Here is a 13,611-nt window from a genome sequence, read left to right as displayed (position 1 = left end):
AAGCTTTTATTGTTGCCAGAGATCTCTCTATTTATTGCATTCAACAGGTGACAAAAAAATAATGTCCGTGCAGTAAACAGTTGAGTTCCCTCATCGCGAGCTGTTCCTAGGGGCACCATGAAGTCATGCTTATTATATAATATTACATTGTTATACACACTAAACGTGTGTACGGAATTTCAGATCAATCGGTTGAAAGTATGCTGCTTCAAAATTGAGTTAGAAGATTCCACCCGAACATACTCGTAAAAACTTACATATATTATACTTTGCAAGTTAAATAAAAGCGCTTTACCGCTGACCAAGAAACCGGGAAAACGAGCTTACGCGAGTTTTCTGGTTTTACTGACATCACAATTCTATAGATAAATAGTCATGGGATAAAGTATAGACAAGGTACAGTTTAACGAGGATAAAGCCTCCTTCAATCAATTGGAAGAGGGTAGACAGCGATGTGTCGATGGACAATACATGCTTACAAGTATAATAGCTCGCCAGAAAAAGAGCTATTTAGCGATTACAAACTGTCATATGCATTATACATCTCTTGAGTAGGAAGCATCTGCGCCAGTTAAATCTATTGTGTCTCGATCTTGCGCGATCGACGGGTTAAAAATTAGATAAGTATAAAGTTATATAAATACTTAGGTATTTACATGAATAATACTAACCAGATGAATGAGTATTAAATTTGAACAAAGGGAAAAAGTTTACACTGCGCCGACCACGCGCGAACTGCAAATTCCAGCAGGCATTTTACAATAAAGATACCAAATGATTTTGTTACTTCGTGATGTCGTGGCTGAAGTTTCAATTTTTTGTATGAATGAATGAATGAACAAGTGAATGTATTAAATATATTTCGTTAGCAGGTTAAGCTACGTAACCTCGGTGCGCTCAAACTAATCAATATAAGCTGTTGAGTAGCTAACAACGTATAAAGTTTGTGCATAACACAAGTTAGATTATGAACTAAGCTGATACAAATTGGTCCGAGAGTTGCCAACAAAAACATTAAGAAAATACACTAAATTATTATGTAATTATTGTTAAAGTGGATATGCGTGCCAAAGGTCTAATAACTAAGCACACAGACGACTGTGCGAAATGCAGAAAAAAAGTACCTAGGAAATCGAACCCTAATCTAGCGCTCTGACGCTTAACGGCTCAAGAAAAGACCGGGAAAATCCTAAGATAAAAGCGAGACTAAAATGCAATAGCAATTGTACCAAATCTATGGCGTCTACTTTTTTGTTTCAATTAAAATAAATTACAAAAGGGTTGTAGCAATTTAAGCTGTTAATTGGTCTCTTGTGATCTTGCACCTGCAACCCCAATTTCCTGCAATAGCCACATAGGCAGAGAAATTCATTATCAATTATATTAGCAATATAGAGATTTATTCTGTTACGACTTACTTACCGAAGATGTTAAAGAATTGAACGATTGTTATGAGCTGGTGCACACGGAATATGTATGCGGCACGATAGTACGAAACTGCAAAGCATGCACACGTGCGTTACAATTCAATGCAATACGCGGCCCTATCAATTATCACATGGAAAATTTTGGATCTTCAGTGTGGAGAGAGAACAAAGGAAGGAACTCAACAGATAGATGATGTTTAAAAATGCATAGGTGCGAGAATTCTGTATAGTAGTAAGAAAATACTGAATATCTTTACATCGTACTGACTCGGGGATTTATTTCAGAAGATACAACGTGACAGGTACTTAACCTCATTAAATACCAATGTTAAAAATGATCTGAATTTGTTTTAAAATTCAACCACAATTACAGCAAAGTTAGCAACACAGCAAATTGAAAACCGTATAATGTGGCTATGTTAGCTCTAGTTGTATTGTAGGCTGTATATAAGGCCACTCATCCGCTGTAGTGGCTGACCTAGATTACGTCATTGTTTTATCTCGGCATCCCCTTGTAATTAAAACGAGGTTTAATACCCCTCAATCTATGTTTCTTTTTACTTTTATATTGATTTAGCCGCAACAAAACTGAATTAATGGGAAATTCAATGTTAATTTGTAATAAACACTTGTAATATTACTTATTAAGAAATGTAATTATTGACGTCAAGCAGACAGTCGTAAATTAAAAGTTTTTCCCCTGAGAATGTAAGCGGAAACACGGCCCAACGAAAGAGCCACTATCAAAGTCATAAGAAATATTTGCTTTCCGTCTAGGTGTCTCTCTCTCATCAGATTTCCGGGATTTCCTCAGGCATAGAGTATCGAAGCCTGACCGGCTTTCCTACTATCCCTGACGCCTGAAGCTCTTTGACACTTCGCCTAATATGTACAGGCAAGGACTAAGGAGCCGAACCGAGCCTTGGAGCGGTGACGGGTTAAAGTTTTTTTGCCACGAATAATGTTAACATAGGCATCGAGCACTCCTTTCCGTACGTATCATTCAACCATGTATTTTTTTTCCCAAATAAATAAAATCCTAAGAAAACAACCATATTTCCAATATTCTCTTACGACTTAGTTACAGAAGATGTTGAAAAATTGCATGACTGTTAAAAAAGCCATAAACGCGTCATACCGACGCGGCCCTATCATTTATCACGGGAAACATTTGGGTCGTTTCCACTACCCTTACGCTGGCTCCACAATGACGAAAACAGACGGATGCCGACGCGAAGGAACATACAATGCGTAGTTTATATGTAAGTTTTTTCTTATCGGAAAGGAAAACCAGCAATGTACATATTTGGCGAACTGTTCACCGACAGTCTGGAGCCGGTATTACCAACGCTGGAACATATACTTTGTTTATCATGGCCACAGTAACTATAGGAAAATCTGTTTTAACCCGTCGATCGCGGAATCGAGACATAATAGATAAACAATTGTTCGACCGGCGCTTTTGCACCGTAAGATAGACGTTTCATTATTGATTGCGTATTTTATATTGTAAACAACGTTTATTTACAATGGGATCCGTTCTTTTTTTCTTGCTCATCTTTATATTTATGTTCTCATCAATATATAAATTGAACACATGGGACTTACTTTTGGCAGTTTATAACGGAGTGCTTTACTTTCTTATATATAGGTACCTAAGTAATTCAAATTTTTGCACTTACAAGTTTCGGTTTCGATTTTACGACCGGCCGCCTGTCTGATGTCAATCCTAGGAATGCTGTCGTAGCCTGTAAGTTCAAGCCTCGTTCGATTTCCATGTGAGGTTATGGAGTGGTCCTATTCTAGGAAATCACTTCATAATCATTCACTCAATTGAAACTTACAATTATAGTTTTATAAAACAAGTAAAGTTTGCTGCAAAACTCTAAGGCATTATAAGAAAACCGCCTGGGAATGGGAACTGTTAAATTAAACGGGGAATAACCGCATTTCGGTAATCGACTTGTGGCGCACACCTGCTGCTATAACCTTTTTAAGGGTTTCGTTCGTTTCAATCCAATATATTTATCCTTGCATATTACGAAGTCCCTTGACACGTAAGACTTTCTTCAATTGGCCTAAATCTATGAATGGTTTAGGATATAATTCACAATTCCCAATATGAGCATATCATTAATTCATATTTCAATGGATAAATACATTTTGAGGAGCTAAGATACAGATAATTATTTCTATCATTGAAGCGAAGAGCGGTTGTGCATGTTGCGGGTTGTAATGACATGAGTGAGGAATTTATATAAATTAAAACCTATATAAGATAGGCATGGATTACCTCTCTCTATGTAACTTCGCAAACAATTTTAATACTATAATAGAACAAAGACGAAATAAATTATACAATTAGGGCAATCAGGTACCCAGTGATATAAACGGGAATGGTTTTCGCGAACCACATACGAAATACAAGCGGGACGAGGGAATAATTTTAATCAGTCCTGCTAAATCTGGACCCACTGAAGCATCGTAGCTCAAGATATTTTTTTTAATTTTCTTTAATCATTGACAACGGCGCTGTCAATAAAAATTTCATCATTTCATTGTTCGACATTTGAATTTCATAAGTACAGTAAGAAATTGCACGGCTGGCGTTTGGTTCCGTCCTAGAAACCCATATCCTCCCGTTGATGTCGTAAGAGGCGACTAAGGGCCTACAGCCTAGGCAGCTGAAAGGCAACAGTAGCATTCCCAAAGAGGGTTGACGTCGGTTGTAAAATCACAGCAGAATCTTCAAAGTTTAAGGTAAAAAAACACTGAACCCGAGCTTCACGGCTTTACAGCCCCGAACGCAACCGGAAACACGCAGATGAGAGAGTTCAATGAAGATATTTCTTTTTAAATATCGCGATTCGTTAACAGGTCCCGCGTGTCTTGTTAGTGGGGTCAGTCAACGGAATACTAATCAGAATGACTGCAGTAAAAGTTTTACGTTTGTACTTACTACCCGAGGATATAACTAATAAAACATCTCAATCCCTCTTTCGATTCGCCCGAGATTATTTACCTGAGATGGCTTTGAGAAAATATGTAAACAAGTTATGGTGCCTGCGCCCACTAGGGTTACCATTTATTAGGATTTGTCCCGTACAGCCGGACGCGGCAGGTCTTTATCCTAGTGTTTCTCTTGAACGGCAAAATAAATTGTATTTGCAACAGGATATCTGAAACAGAATTTTAATTACAGTATAATGTGGATCTGACAAAACTATCAGGTCTGTGATAATATACTTACTATATGAATATTTGTTTGTAAACTCTTTATGGCACAAAAAAAAACACTAGAAGAATATTTATTTTATTATGACTATTATTTAAACCTAAATTCGAACACTCGTATTCCAATATACTTTGATTTCTCCTCACTATTTCTGCTAGCACGATTTATCGTGCGCGGTCGTTTTCTATGGACCTTGAAAAGTGTACGTTGTGTGTGGGATTCACTAATTTATTTTGTGGTTAACTGTCCGGCTTTTCGGGACTCTTCCGAGGAAATGGTTACCCTAGCCGACTTCATTTGCCGGGAAATTGAAAACGATGATAGTGACTAAACATCGTTACAATGTATCGCAGTTTGAAGGCGTTCCCGCAGGTAGGTCTCTTCAACCGTCGCTTCGCCGTAAATATATTTCCAGAATTTTCCCACATGAACGAATTTTATGTACCTATATCCATTTTATGTTAGCTTTCAAGAAGTTTATTGGTTTTTTTTATTTAGTTCATAAAATGTTTACTCAATAAAATATATCTTAAATTTATTCTAAATATGTAGCTAAACATCCTTCTAATAGTACCAACTTAAAATGCATACAAAGGCGAATAATACACAACTACAATTTGAAACTGGTGTTGGAAAAGCAACAGAGGGCCATAACTAGCCAAACATGTAATTACTAAAACAGTATATAACTGACAACAAACACAATAAATTACATTTTCTATGAAAAAAATATTCCGATTGTTCAAAGCAACATCAGCGTTGAAAATGCTCTAATTTCCAAAGAAATCCCGCAGATTGACCTCACGACTCTGTAATCAAAAGGCTCATCAAAACAATTAAAGGATTTAAGTTGCGCGTGATTGAGCGATTACGAACCGATTCGGCCTGTAATGGAGCGTAACTATCGCTCGCCAACAAACAGGATAGAAGTAAAACTGTTTCTTTTTTCTTTCCAACCGAGTAAGGATTGAAGGCTGCGCCTGCCTGATATTAGATACGTAATTTAGTGTAGCATATCTTCATCCCTTACGGGGTATACAGAGCCAATAGCTACGAAACTCGATAGCCAAGTTTAGCTGTTGGCGGTCTTATCGGTGGCATTTTTATTATAAATTTGAGTGTGTTTTGCGCGCGTGCCTGTTGGGAAGCAGAGGCTCGTGCCATTAAGGACCGTTGGACCGATTTTGAAATTTGGAGGATGGAATTAAACACCCCGGTTCAAATATAGGTTTGTTTTTCAAAAATCTACTGACTATATAAAGAATCTCTCTGACTATATAAAGTTCCGCTTTCGCAGAGAAATTCACGCGGGCGAAGCCGCGGGCAATGTGCAACTATAATAAAAGTAAGTGCGTTCAGGTATCCTTCACACTCCAGCATTGGCCAGTGACCATGCGAAAACGAGCTGAATTTATAATTACATTCGCTTGAAATATCAAATATTCCATTGACTCCGCTTTGGGGTAGAAAGTACCTCTGCTTAACAATGAATTAGCACAGCTAATGCGTTGTGTCATTAAGGAGTAATTAATCAAAAAGTGAGGAATGAAACCCTCAAAAATACGATTCAATGATAATGTCGTTAAAATCACTATAAAAATGTACAAATAGAGCTTAGAGTTTACACTTCAGACATTTTATACTCATCAACTTACAAAGTAATTACTTTTGATCATTTGATCGATGTATTTATTAAACGGTGGTATTTGTACGCGAAGAGAGGACTATGCTCAGCAGTGGGCACAAAGAGGCTGAAATGATGATTTGTCAATAAATTAGATTTTTTTAAACAAAACAATTAAGAGAATTTTGAGTATTTTAACTTAGAAAAAAAGAACATGCATCTAAATTAAAATACTCATTTTTAATAAGAATAATGATTTTGTTTAGGATGCGAGTAATGTTATAAATCTTTAAAAAATATATATTACAAAATAATCATTCATGGTTGTAAAAAAAAAAATTGCTCAAAAATTGCCGAAAATCAATTATACAAAAACCTTAGCTGTGTCAATTGATTGTGTATCTAATGTTTTTTAAAAATACCTATTACCTTGCCAGAGGCAATGCTGCTGTAACAACAATTAAACTTCTCTTGTGTTTTATCAAGTGTCCATCTATGCAAATGTGTTAACATGTTTCAGCTTTAGATAGGTACCAAAATCAATAAAAATACACTTTTTTTAATAAATTATGAATGAAAACAAAACAAAAACAGGAATAATTTAGTAATTAAAAATTATCATTACAAAAAAAAATACCAGTAAGAAAAAAAATGGGTATTATTTTACCTAAAATGCATATTTTAAAAATGCATATCAAACATAAAATTAAATATGCAACAATAATATTTTTCAAATTTAAAAATGATCATATAAATAGGAGGGATGGAAGACAACAACCAACTAGAACTATGTTCTTAATTACTATGATAAATTAATGAATAATTCTCAGGTTATCATAAAAAAAAAATACTAAAGGCAGAAGCAATCTCATACAGTCAAGTTATCCTGCATAGACCTCTATGCGGCTGTAATATGAGCGAATTTGCAATGATTGTGGATAGGTTGATGTGCTGTTGACTGTACATAACTAACTGGGAAAAAGAACATTGTTGTGGTGTGGTTTGAGTTTTAAAATGTGTAATTAATCTATTTATGTTTTTCCTTTGATATCTGATACATGTAACAAATAAATGTATGCAAGTGAAAGATTGGTTATGGTCGCTGGAGGATGAAGGCAGGTTTGCAGGATGCAGGATGGATGACTGGCCTGGAGAAAAATTATTAGGTAAATTCACTTACAGTAATCTGTCACATTATTTTCAGAATTATAAGTATGCAAATGTTGGATGTTACACATATGAGGTGGAATAAAGTTTAGTTATAATCATTGGACATTATTATAGCACTCCACTTCGTGTCACACCCAAATTTGTTCTTTTATGACATTTTTCCACTTGTCATTAATGTATTATAATTAAAAAGAACTGTATGACTCCTATTAGGTTAAATTTTAAAATTAAATGTAATAGTACATGGGAAATATCCTATTAATATACTATATCATGGGGTAAATTATTCCTTACTTATTTAAGTTCACAACAGATGATTTAAACAAGATTGAGAAACTGAATATAGTAAGAAAATTTTGCATTAAATTTGGGAAGCGGACCCTGGGTTCACATGCTCTACAGCAGCAGAGGTAACTGGAAAAACACCCCAATATGAGAGTGTTAAAAGCTCCAATAACGAAAATATTTTAATCTAGTTACAAAATGCAAGAAATAACCTGTTTGACCTTAGTATTTAAAAAAATATTATAATTACATCAGATATCTCCACCAAAGTAATGTGAAATCTGATGTTACAGATTACGTACGCATGTAAATAAATGCAAATTATTTTTTCAAACACACAAAAACGTAAGCATTACAGTTATTTCATAAACTTCGTACCTAACACCTACATATAGAAAGTTGTCCTGCAAGATCATTTTATAAATGGGTCACTGCCTTCTGTCACATCCATTTTAAAGCCGATCAACATATAATTTAATTCATGTGCAAGAACAATGTTAATTAAACAATAAAACATTACTTTTCTAATATCGATCGGCTGTGTTTCTGTGCATGCGAAAGAAAAAGCCCTTTTATATACTGACCTGATGTAGACAGCTCACGATTCCTTGTCTGATTTCTGGCACGATTATAACAGTCTGATATTATTGCAGAAAGCACTCAACAACAATATACATACAGAGCAAAGCGAAATTATATATCGTTCAATTTTTATTCTAATAAAATCACGGAAACAAATCCCAAACACGAAAGAAAACAATGTGACATTAGATGGCGCTGCTGTGTAAAATAATGACATTACATTCAGAGTTGCCATTTAAAAAAATACTGACTTATGTAGATGTAGAGGGAGGATGAGGAGGACTGTTTATTATTTTTATATTATATTATTTATATTTAGTGTAGGTACGTACTGATTCTATTGCGCTACCTATGTATATACTTTTGTAGTTTATGTGCATTTTAGGTGGGTGAGTCGTGATGACATTTACAAAATAATAACAAAAATGTTATTATTCATCATGATTTTAATTATTTTCTGCTTAGGATATCAAAACTAACTCACTGCAAATATGCACTACATATTTTATAGGTATTATTAGTAATTATATATACAAGGTCACAGATTACATAATACACAAGGTACAAAAATATTATTTTATTTAAAAAAAACATACATTTAAAATTGAAATGGATACAACACATTATAAAGATACCTAATACATATTTTGTTTAATTATCAAAAATAGGACTTAGAATTCAATGTTAAATTTGAACATGTAAATAATTTTTGGGAGCAAGAGGACATTCTATTTATTTGCTTATACTTAATCAGTCTAAATAAAAGGAACTTCTAGGAGTAAATAATGAGATTTCATCACAAGATCAAACATATTTTCTTCGTAGTTCATGATTGCCACTACACAAATAAAAGTACTGGGTTTATAGTGATTGATGATTTTCTGCAATGAAATCGCATCATTCTTCATGATGCCATAGACCACCATTCTTAATTTCAGATGAGTTAGTCTTGTAACAATACTTAATTTCTCATATTGACTGACATGACTTGAGTATAAAAACATTGGTCCCATTAGTACTTAGTAACAATTATTATAAATATTTTTTCTTTTATTATATAATATTATTACATCTGGTTAGGAACGCCGAAGTAACCACCCGATGGATGGTGATTGGTCCTCCCACTCTGGGACCATTTCACCCCGAGCATTTCAATCTGGATAACTCCTAGTTGGCGGCGGTCGATAGAATCTCCCTGTACCAACAAGTACTTACTTAATATACAAAAATGTATGATAAAAACTTCAATCATCATTACATCAGTACAGAAAAGCCCTGTGAGCTAACATCACAACTTCACACACTGGGAATTCACTACAACTATGTGCCTAACCTGGCTGAAATGGCACTATTTGACACTTAAGGTTACATTTACAAAAATGCACAGTTCAAGCGAAGTCCACTCCAGTATCGAGGAGGTCCCTGATGAGGACGGTCGCCTTCCGCGGCAGCACTCGCAGCAGGTGGCCGAGGTACAGCAGGTGCTTGGGTACTGAAGCTTCGGGGTAGTTGCGGCGGACGCTGTCCAATATTGACGACGCCGCCAGCGCGGGAGTTATTGTGCCGAAGTATGAAGGTATTCTAGAAATATTATAAAGCAAAATTAGTTTATAGCATGATAAGAGTGTTGTGTCTTGCACTGCACATGTCAACACCAGAAGTTGATTATTTATTTTTTATGATCGATATTACTTCTATGTTGAAATATAATTATAAGTTTTAACTTAGATAATTTATTTATCAAATATTTATAATTTTAAAACTTTAAATTGTCATCAATCAGAATGTTGTGTGCTTCTTTGTTCTTTGGTATTTCTTACATGTCAAAGCCACATTTGGAGATCTGAAGAATGACAAAGATTACTTTTTTCTGTGGGCAGCTGCTAGTAGATAGTAATTAAATTTTGTCGGCATACATGCATGTTCACTTGAGCACTTAAGTGCTCTTGGATCTATGTACAGAGAACTGTTATAACAAATACTTGTGAAGTTTGTGTGTTGAACAAATTATTTCATGAAGAATTTAACCACTTACTTCGGCTTCAAATCTGAACTTTCTTCAACAATGAATGGATAAATATGTGTCAGTGTGACGTGGACTCCGTCAACTTTATTTATCCTGAGATCTTCCATAAGAGATTCTGCAAACCCCTGGACTGCAAACTGGGCAACACTCAGCGGCATTTGGTTCTTGATATAGCTAATGCCAGCCACGGAGGTCAATGCCACTATATGCCCGTGATTCTTGGCTTTCATGTCCGGCATGAAGTAATCAAGTAGCTGGAAACATATAGCCAAATTTCATTGATTGATATTCCAATTATTATTTATTTATTTATAAATAGGATTTTCCGGGTGCATTGGGGGCTGTGACGCCGCGAAGAACGACGTTAGCGTAGTAAAAATTTTTACTTTATACCAACGGCTGCCTGCCTTAAGTCATGCCTAAGGTTGGCTATCAGTTGCAAAGGCAATATATCCCTTGTTTGGACATCCACAGGAGGATATGGTGGAACTGCATGCCACAATATTTAACTCTAAAGAATAAAACTTACCCAAAAGTAAGCAGTCAGAGTTAGATTCAGAGTATCATGAATATCTTGTGGGGGCTGTGTCAATAGGGACCTTGGGCTTGGTATTCCACAACAGTAGAAAATCATAGTTGCAAAACCAAGGTCTTTCTTGACCTCTAGAGCCAATCTCTTCACATTCTCCTGCTTAGTGATATCACAAACGAAGCCGGCTGCAGAACCTCCTTTACGCTTGATGATCTCAACGGTGTTATCATTGTTTGCTTTGTTTTTGTCAACACAAAGCACTATTGCTCCAAGTTCAGACAACTGTATCGCTATTTCTCGACCTACCCCTCTTCCGGAGCCGATAACCTGAAAATGACAATTTTTACTATATAAATTAGTATTTCTTATATATATAGAGCTGCATGTGCGATGCAAATATGTGAGCTGCAATGCTATTTTTTTTATTTTCAAAAATACCCTTTTAATTAATATCTCGAAGTATTAAGATAATGGGATTAACAGCTGCACTGGATATGATAAGAACATAAACTAAAGATATTTCAAGTTATTATCAATCATTATCTATATAACTGTCTGTTTAATTTAAATGTCATTGTATTCACTGCACTTGATTATTTATCATACAATAGTTAAATTTGATGATTAGAATATTATAAATAAATGATTCTGTAAACAGTTATTTATAAAGTGTTTTAAAGAAAATATTGCCTTTATATTTTCTAGAAAATATTCATAAATATCTATTTATATTGATGGTTCCCAACTTGGCCTTACCAGAGCAGTCTCCAATCTGACAGATTTCAAGGGTGGTGGCTTGAAGCACTCATAAACTGCTTGCAGTACTGCATATATAGCATTCACCACCACCCACATCATGTCCACCATCAAGATACATAAGGAATAAAGCCGGAGTAACATCTTGATGGGGAACATAAAGTGCATTAATGCTCCCAGGATATTATCTACTAGTGTTGATTCCTGAAATCAATGAAATAGAAAGTTAACAACTTTTAAAAGTAATTCTAATAATGAGATGAAAAATATTCAGTACATGTTTGATCTCATTATATTTAAACAGCATTTAGATGACATGCATTAGTAGACACTAATAAAAAAATAAAATTTTACATGAAAGATTTTTCAATGAACAGCAATTTACAAATAATGTAACACTTTTATGTTTTAACATTTTATTTTTTTATTTACATTTCAGATCTCTTTCATTCTGTTTGTCTATTATTTTGTTCTTGACAATGTCTTGTCATGGTCTTGTATGTCAAACTGAAATATTGGTTGATTATATTCTAATGTCTAAAGATTAAAATAAATTTTAATCACCTATTTATCTATTAAGATAGATCTGTAATCATCCCTTTATTTTAAATAGTGTGTAGCTAATTAATAGCATGCAATAATTTGGAGGATTAAAGGAAGTGGTGTGTTTGTTTAAAGACCTTTTTATCAATTGGGATGTGTTAATTTTTTGTTACGGGCCTATTTAATGGTATTCTTCTATTTCCTTTTAATTACATTTTCTAAAATTAAAGTCTGTGATTTTTGTAATGAAGTCATTTTTGTTATCCTTTCCTTACCAGTTTAGAATAAATGTTACAATAATTGAACACATTATGAACTTTATGAAGACTGCATAAAAATAAGAATAAATAACTCACCATGGAATTGACTTAAGTTCTTATCCTCAAAAAATTTTGTTTCTGTAAAATTAAAAAGTGCATTAGTTTAACAATAAGATTTCTAAAAATACTACACTACTAAAAATATCTAGGACTCCGACGCGCAACGGTTAAGGAAGAACGGGAACACGCAGATGAGAGAGACCTACTAAAAATACTACGTGACAAATATGTGAACAATATTTTTTGCTAAGTACCTTAATTTGTTAGGATTTTATTAAAATTTCGTCCTTACAATATGTATCTTTGTACACTTTCAGTTAATGAAATAAACGAATTTTTATTTTATTTATTTCGTCACTTTAGCCAATGTTACAAAGGTCCACTCTGGTATATTGCTTGACCGGAAACTAGAGGTGATTACATCGATTATAGCCGATAAACGGTAGGTACCTACCTATTATACGATAACAAGTGTCTTTTGATAAGTACACATGTTTACCTTGTAAAATATTATTTATGTGAAGCCCTAACTTAGCATTGTTTCAGTTACCTACTTGATACGCCAGAAGCTTTTAATGAAATAGAATATCAAGTGTTTAAAAAATATTTTTTTAGAGTGCGTGCGAACTTTTTTGCCGACCTATTTTTGATCTTGCTGCTCACTTTGTTGCAAAATGTTGGTTAACAGTTAACAAATTAACAAATGTCGGGTTGAAATGACATTGACATAACATGTCTTTTCAGAACATAAATAATCAATGGCCGCACACTTTGCTTTCAAATCAGGTTCCCTGTTGATAGTACCGTACACGTAAGGTTTTATGACAAATAGCAATACTCAAAATTTTCTTTCGAGTACATAGGTACTGGCTCCAGTTTACCTATTTATTGCTGGCAATGAGTTAGCATTGCTGACTACAAGTTCTGATTTAAATTTGATTAAAAATTCACGAGATACGTAAGCGAGCGTCAGCACTGCGTCTTGGATGACGTCATTTGTTTTTTCTAAAATAGGAAAAGGGAAAGTTCCAATCCAGAAGTAAGATTGAAATATTGTAAGGAAGTACAGCGTTCTGGTTTCTGAAATCGAATTTTTGAGTCGGTTCCGAAC

General features: G+C 34.4%; 2 protein-coding genes across 16 annotated transcripts in view; both read right to left on the bottom strand.

Moving 5' to 3' along the window:
* LOC128681970 (uncharacterized) overlaps window positions 1-8,513 on the bottom strand; it is a 148,816-nt gene extending 140,303 nt beyond the window's left edge. For 8 of the 10 annotated variants that reach the window (XM_053766395.1, XM_053766369.1, XM_053766425.1 and 5 more), the window contains exon 1: window positions 8,326-8,513. The gene's annotated coding sequence lies outside the window, so the exon portion shown is untranslated. Of the gene's footprint in view, window positions 1-4,509; window positions 4,607-8,325 lie in introns of all 10 variants that reach the window. The other 2 variants (XM_053766401.1, XM_053766378.1) reach the window with 1 other exon arrangement.
* A 258-nt stretch (window positions 8,514-8,771) lies between these two features.
* On the bottom strand, window positions 8,772-13,204 carry LOC128678908 (epidermal retinol dehydrogenase 2-like). Of its 6 annotated transcripts, none has more exons than XM_053760833.2 (6): window positions 13,055-13,204; window positions 12,537-12,578; window positions 11,638-11,841; window positions 10,879-11,208; window positions 10,359-10,603; window positions 8,772-9,904 (listed from the first exon to the last, which is right to left on the bottom strand). In XM_053760833.2, the coding sequence occupies exons 2-6, from the start codon at window positions 12,537-12,539 to the stop codon at window positions 9,712-9,714; spliced, it is 975 nt and encodes a 324-aa protein (XP_053616808.1). In that variant the 5' UTR covers window positions 12,540-12,578; window positions 13,055-13,204; the 3' UTR covers window positions 8,772-9,711. The 6 variants fall into 6 exon arrangements, with proteins under 6 accessions (XP_053616808.1, XP_053616795.1, XP_053616802.1 ...); XM_053760820.2 differs by having other exon boundaries at window positions 12,955-13,201; XM_053760827.2 differs by having other exon boundaries at window positions 13,000-13,201.
* Window positions 13,205-13,611: the final 407 nt, after the last annotated feature.

Source organism: Plodia interpunctella, chromosome 2 (genome assembly GCF_027563975.2).
Source record: "Plodia interpunctella isolate USDA-ARS_2022_Savannah chromosome 2, ilPloInte3.2, whole genome shotgun sequence".
In the NCBI taxonomy this organism is placed as follows: domain Eukaryota; kingdom Metazoa; phylum Arthropoda; class Insecta; order Lepidoptera; family Pyralidae; genus Plodia; species Plodia interpunctella.
Note: the sequence above shows the minus strand (reverse complement) of the source record. Positions and strands in the feature narration are given on the sequence as shown.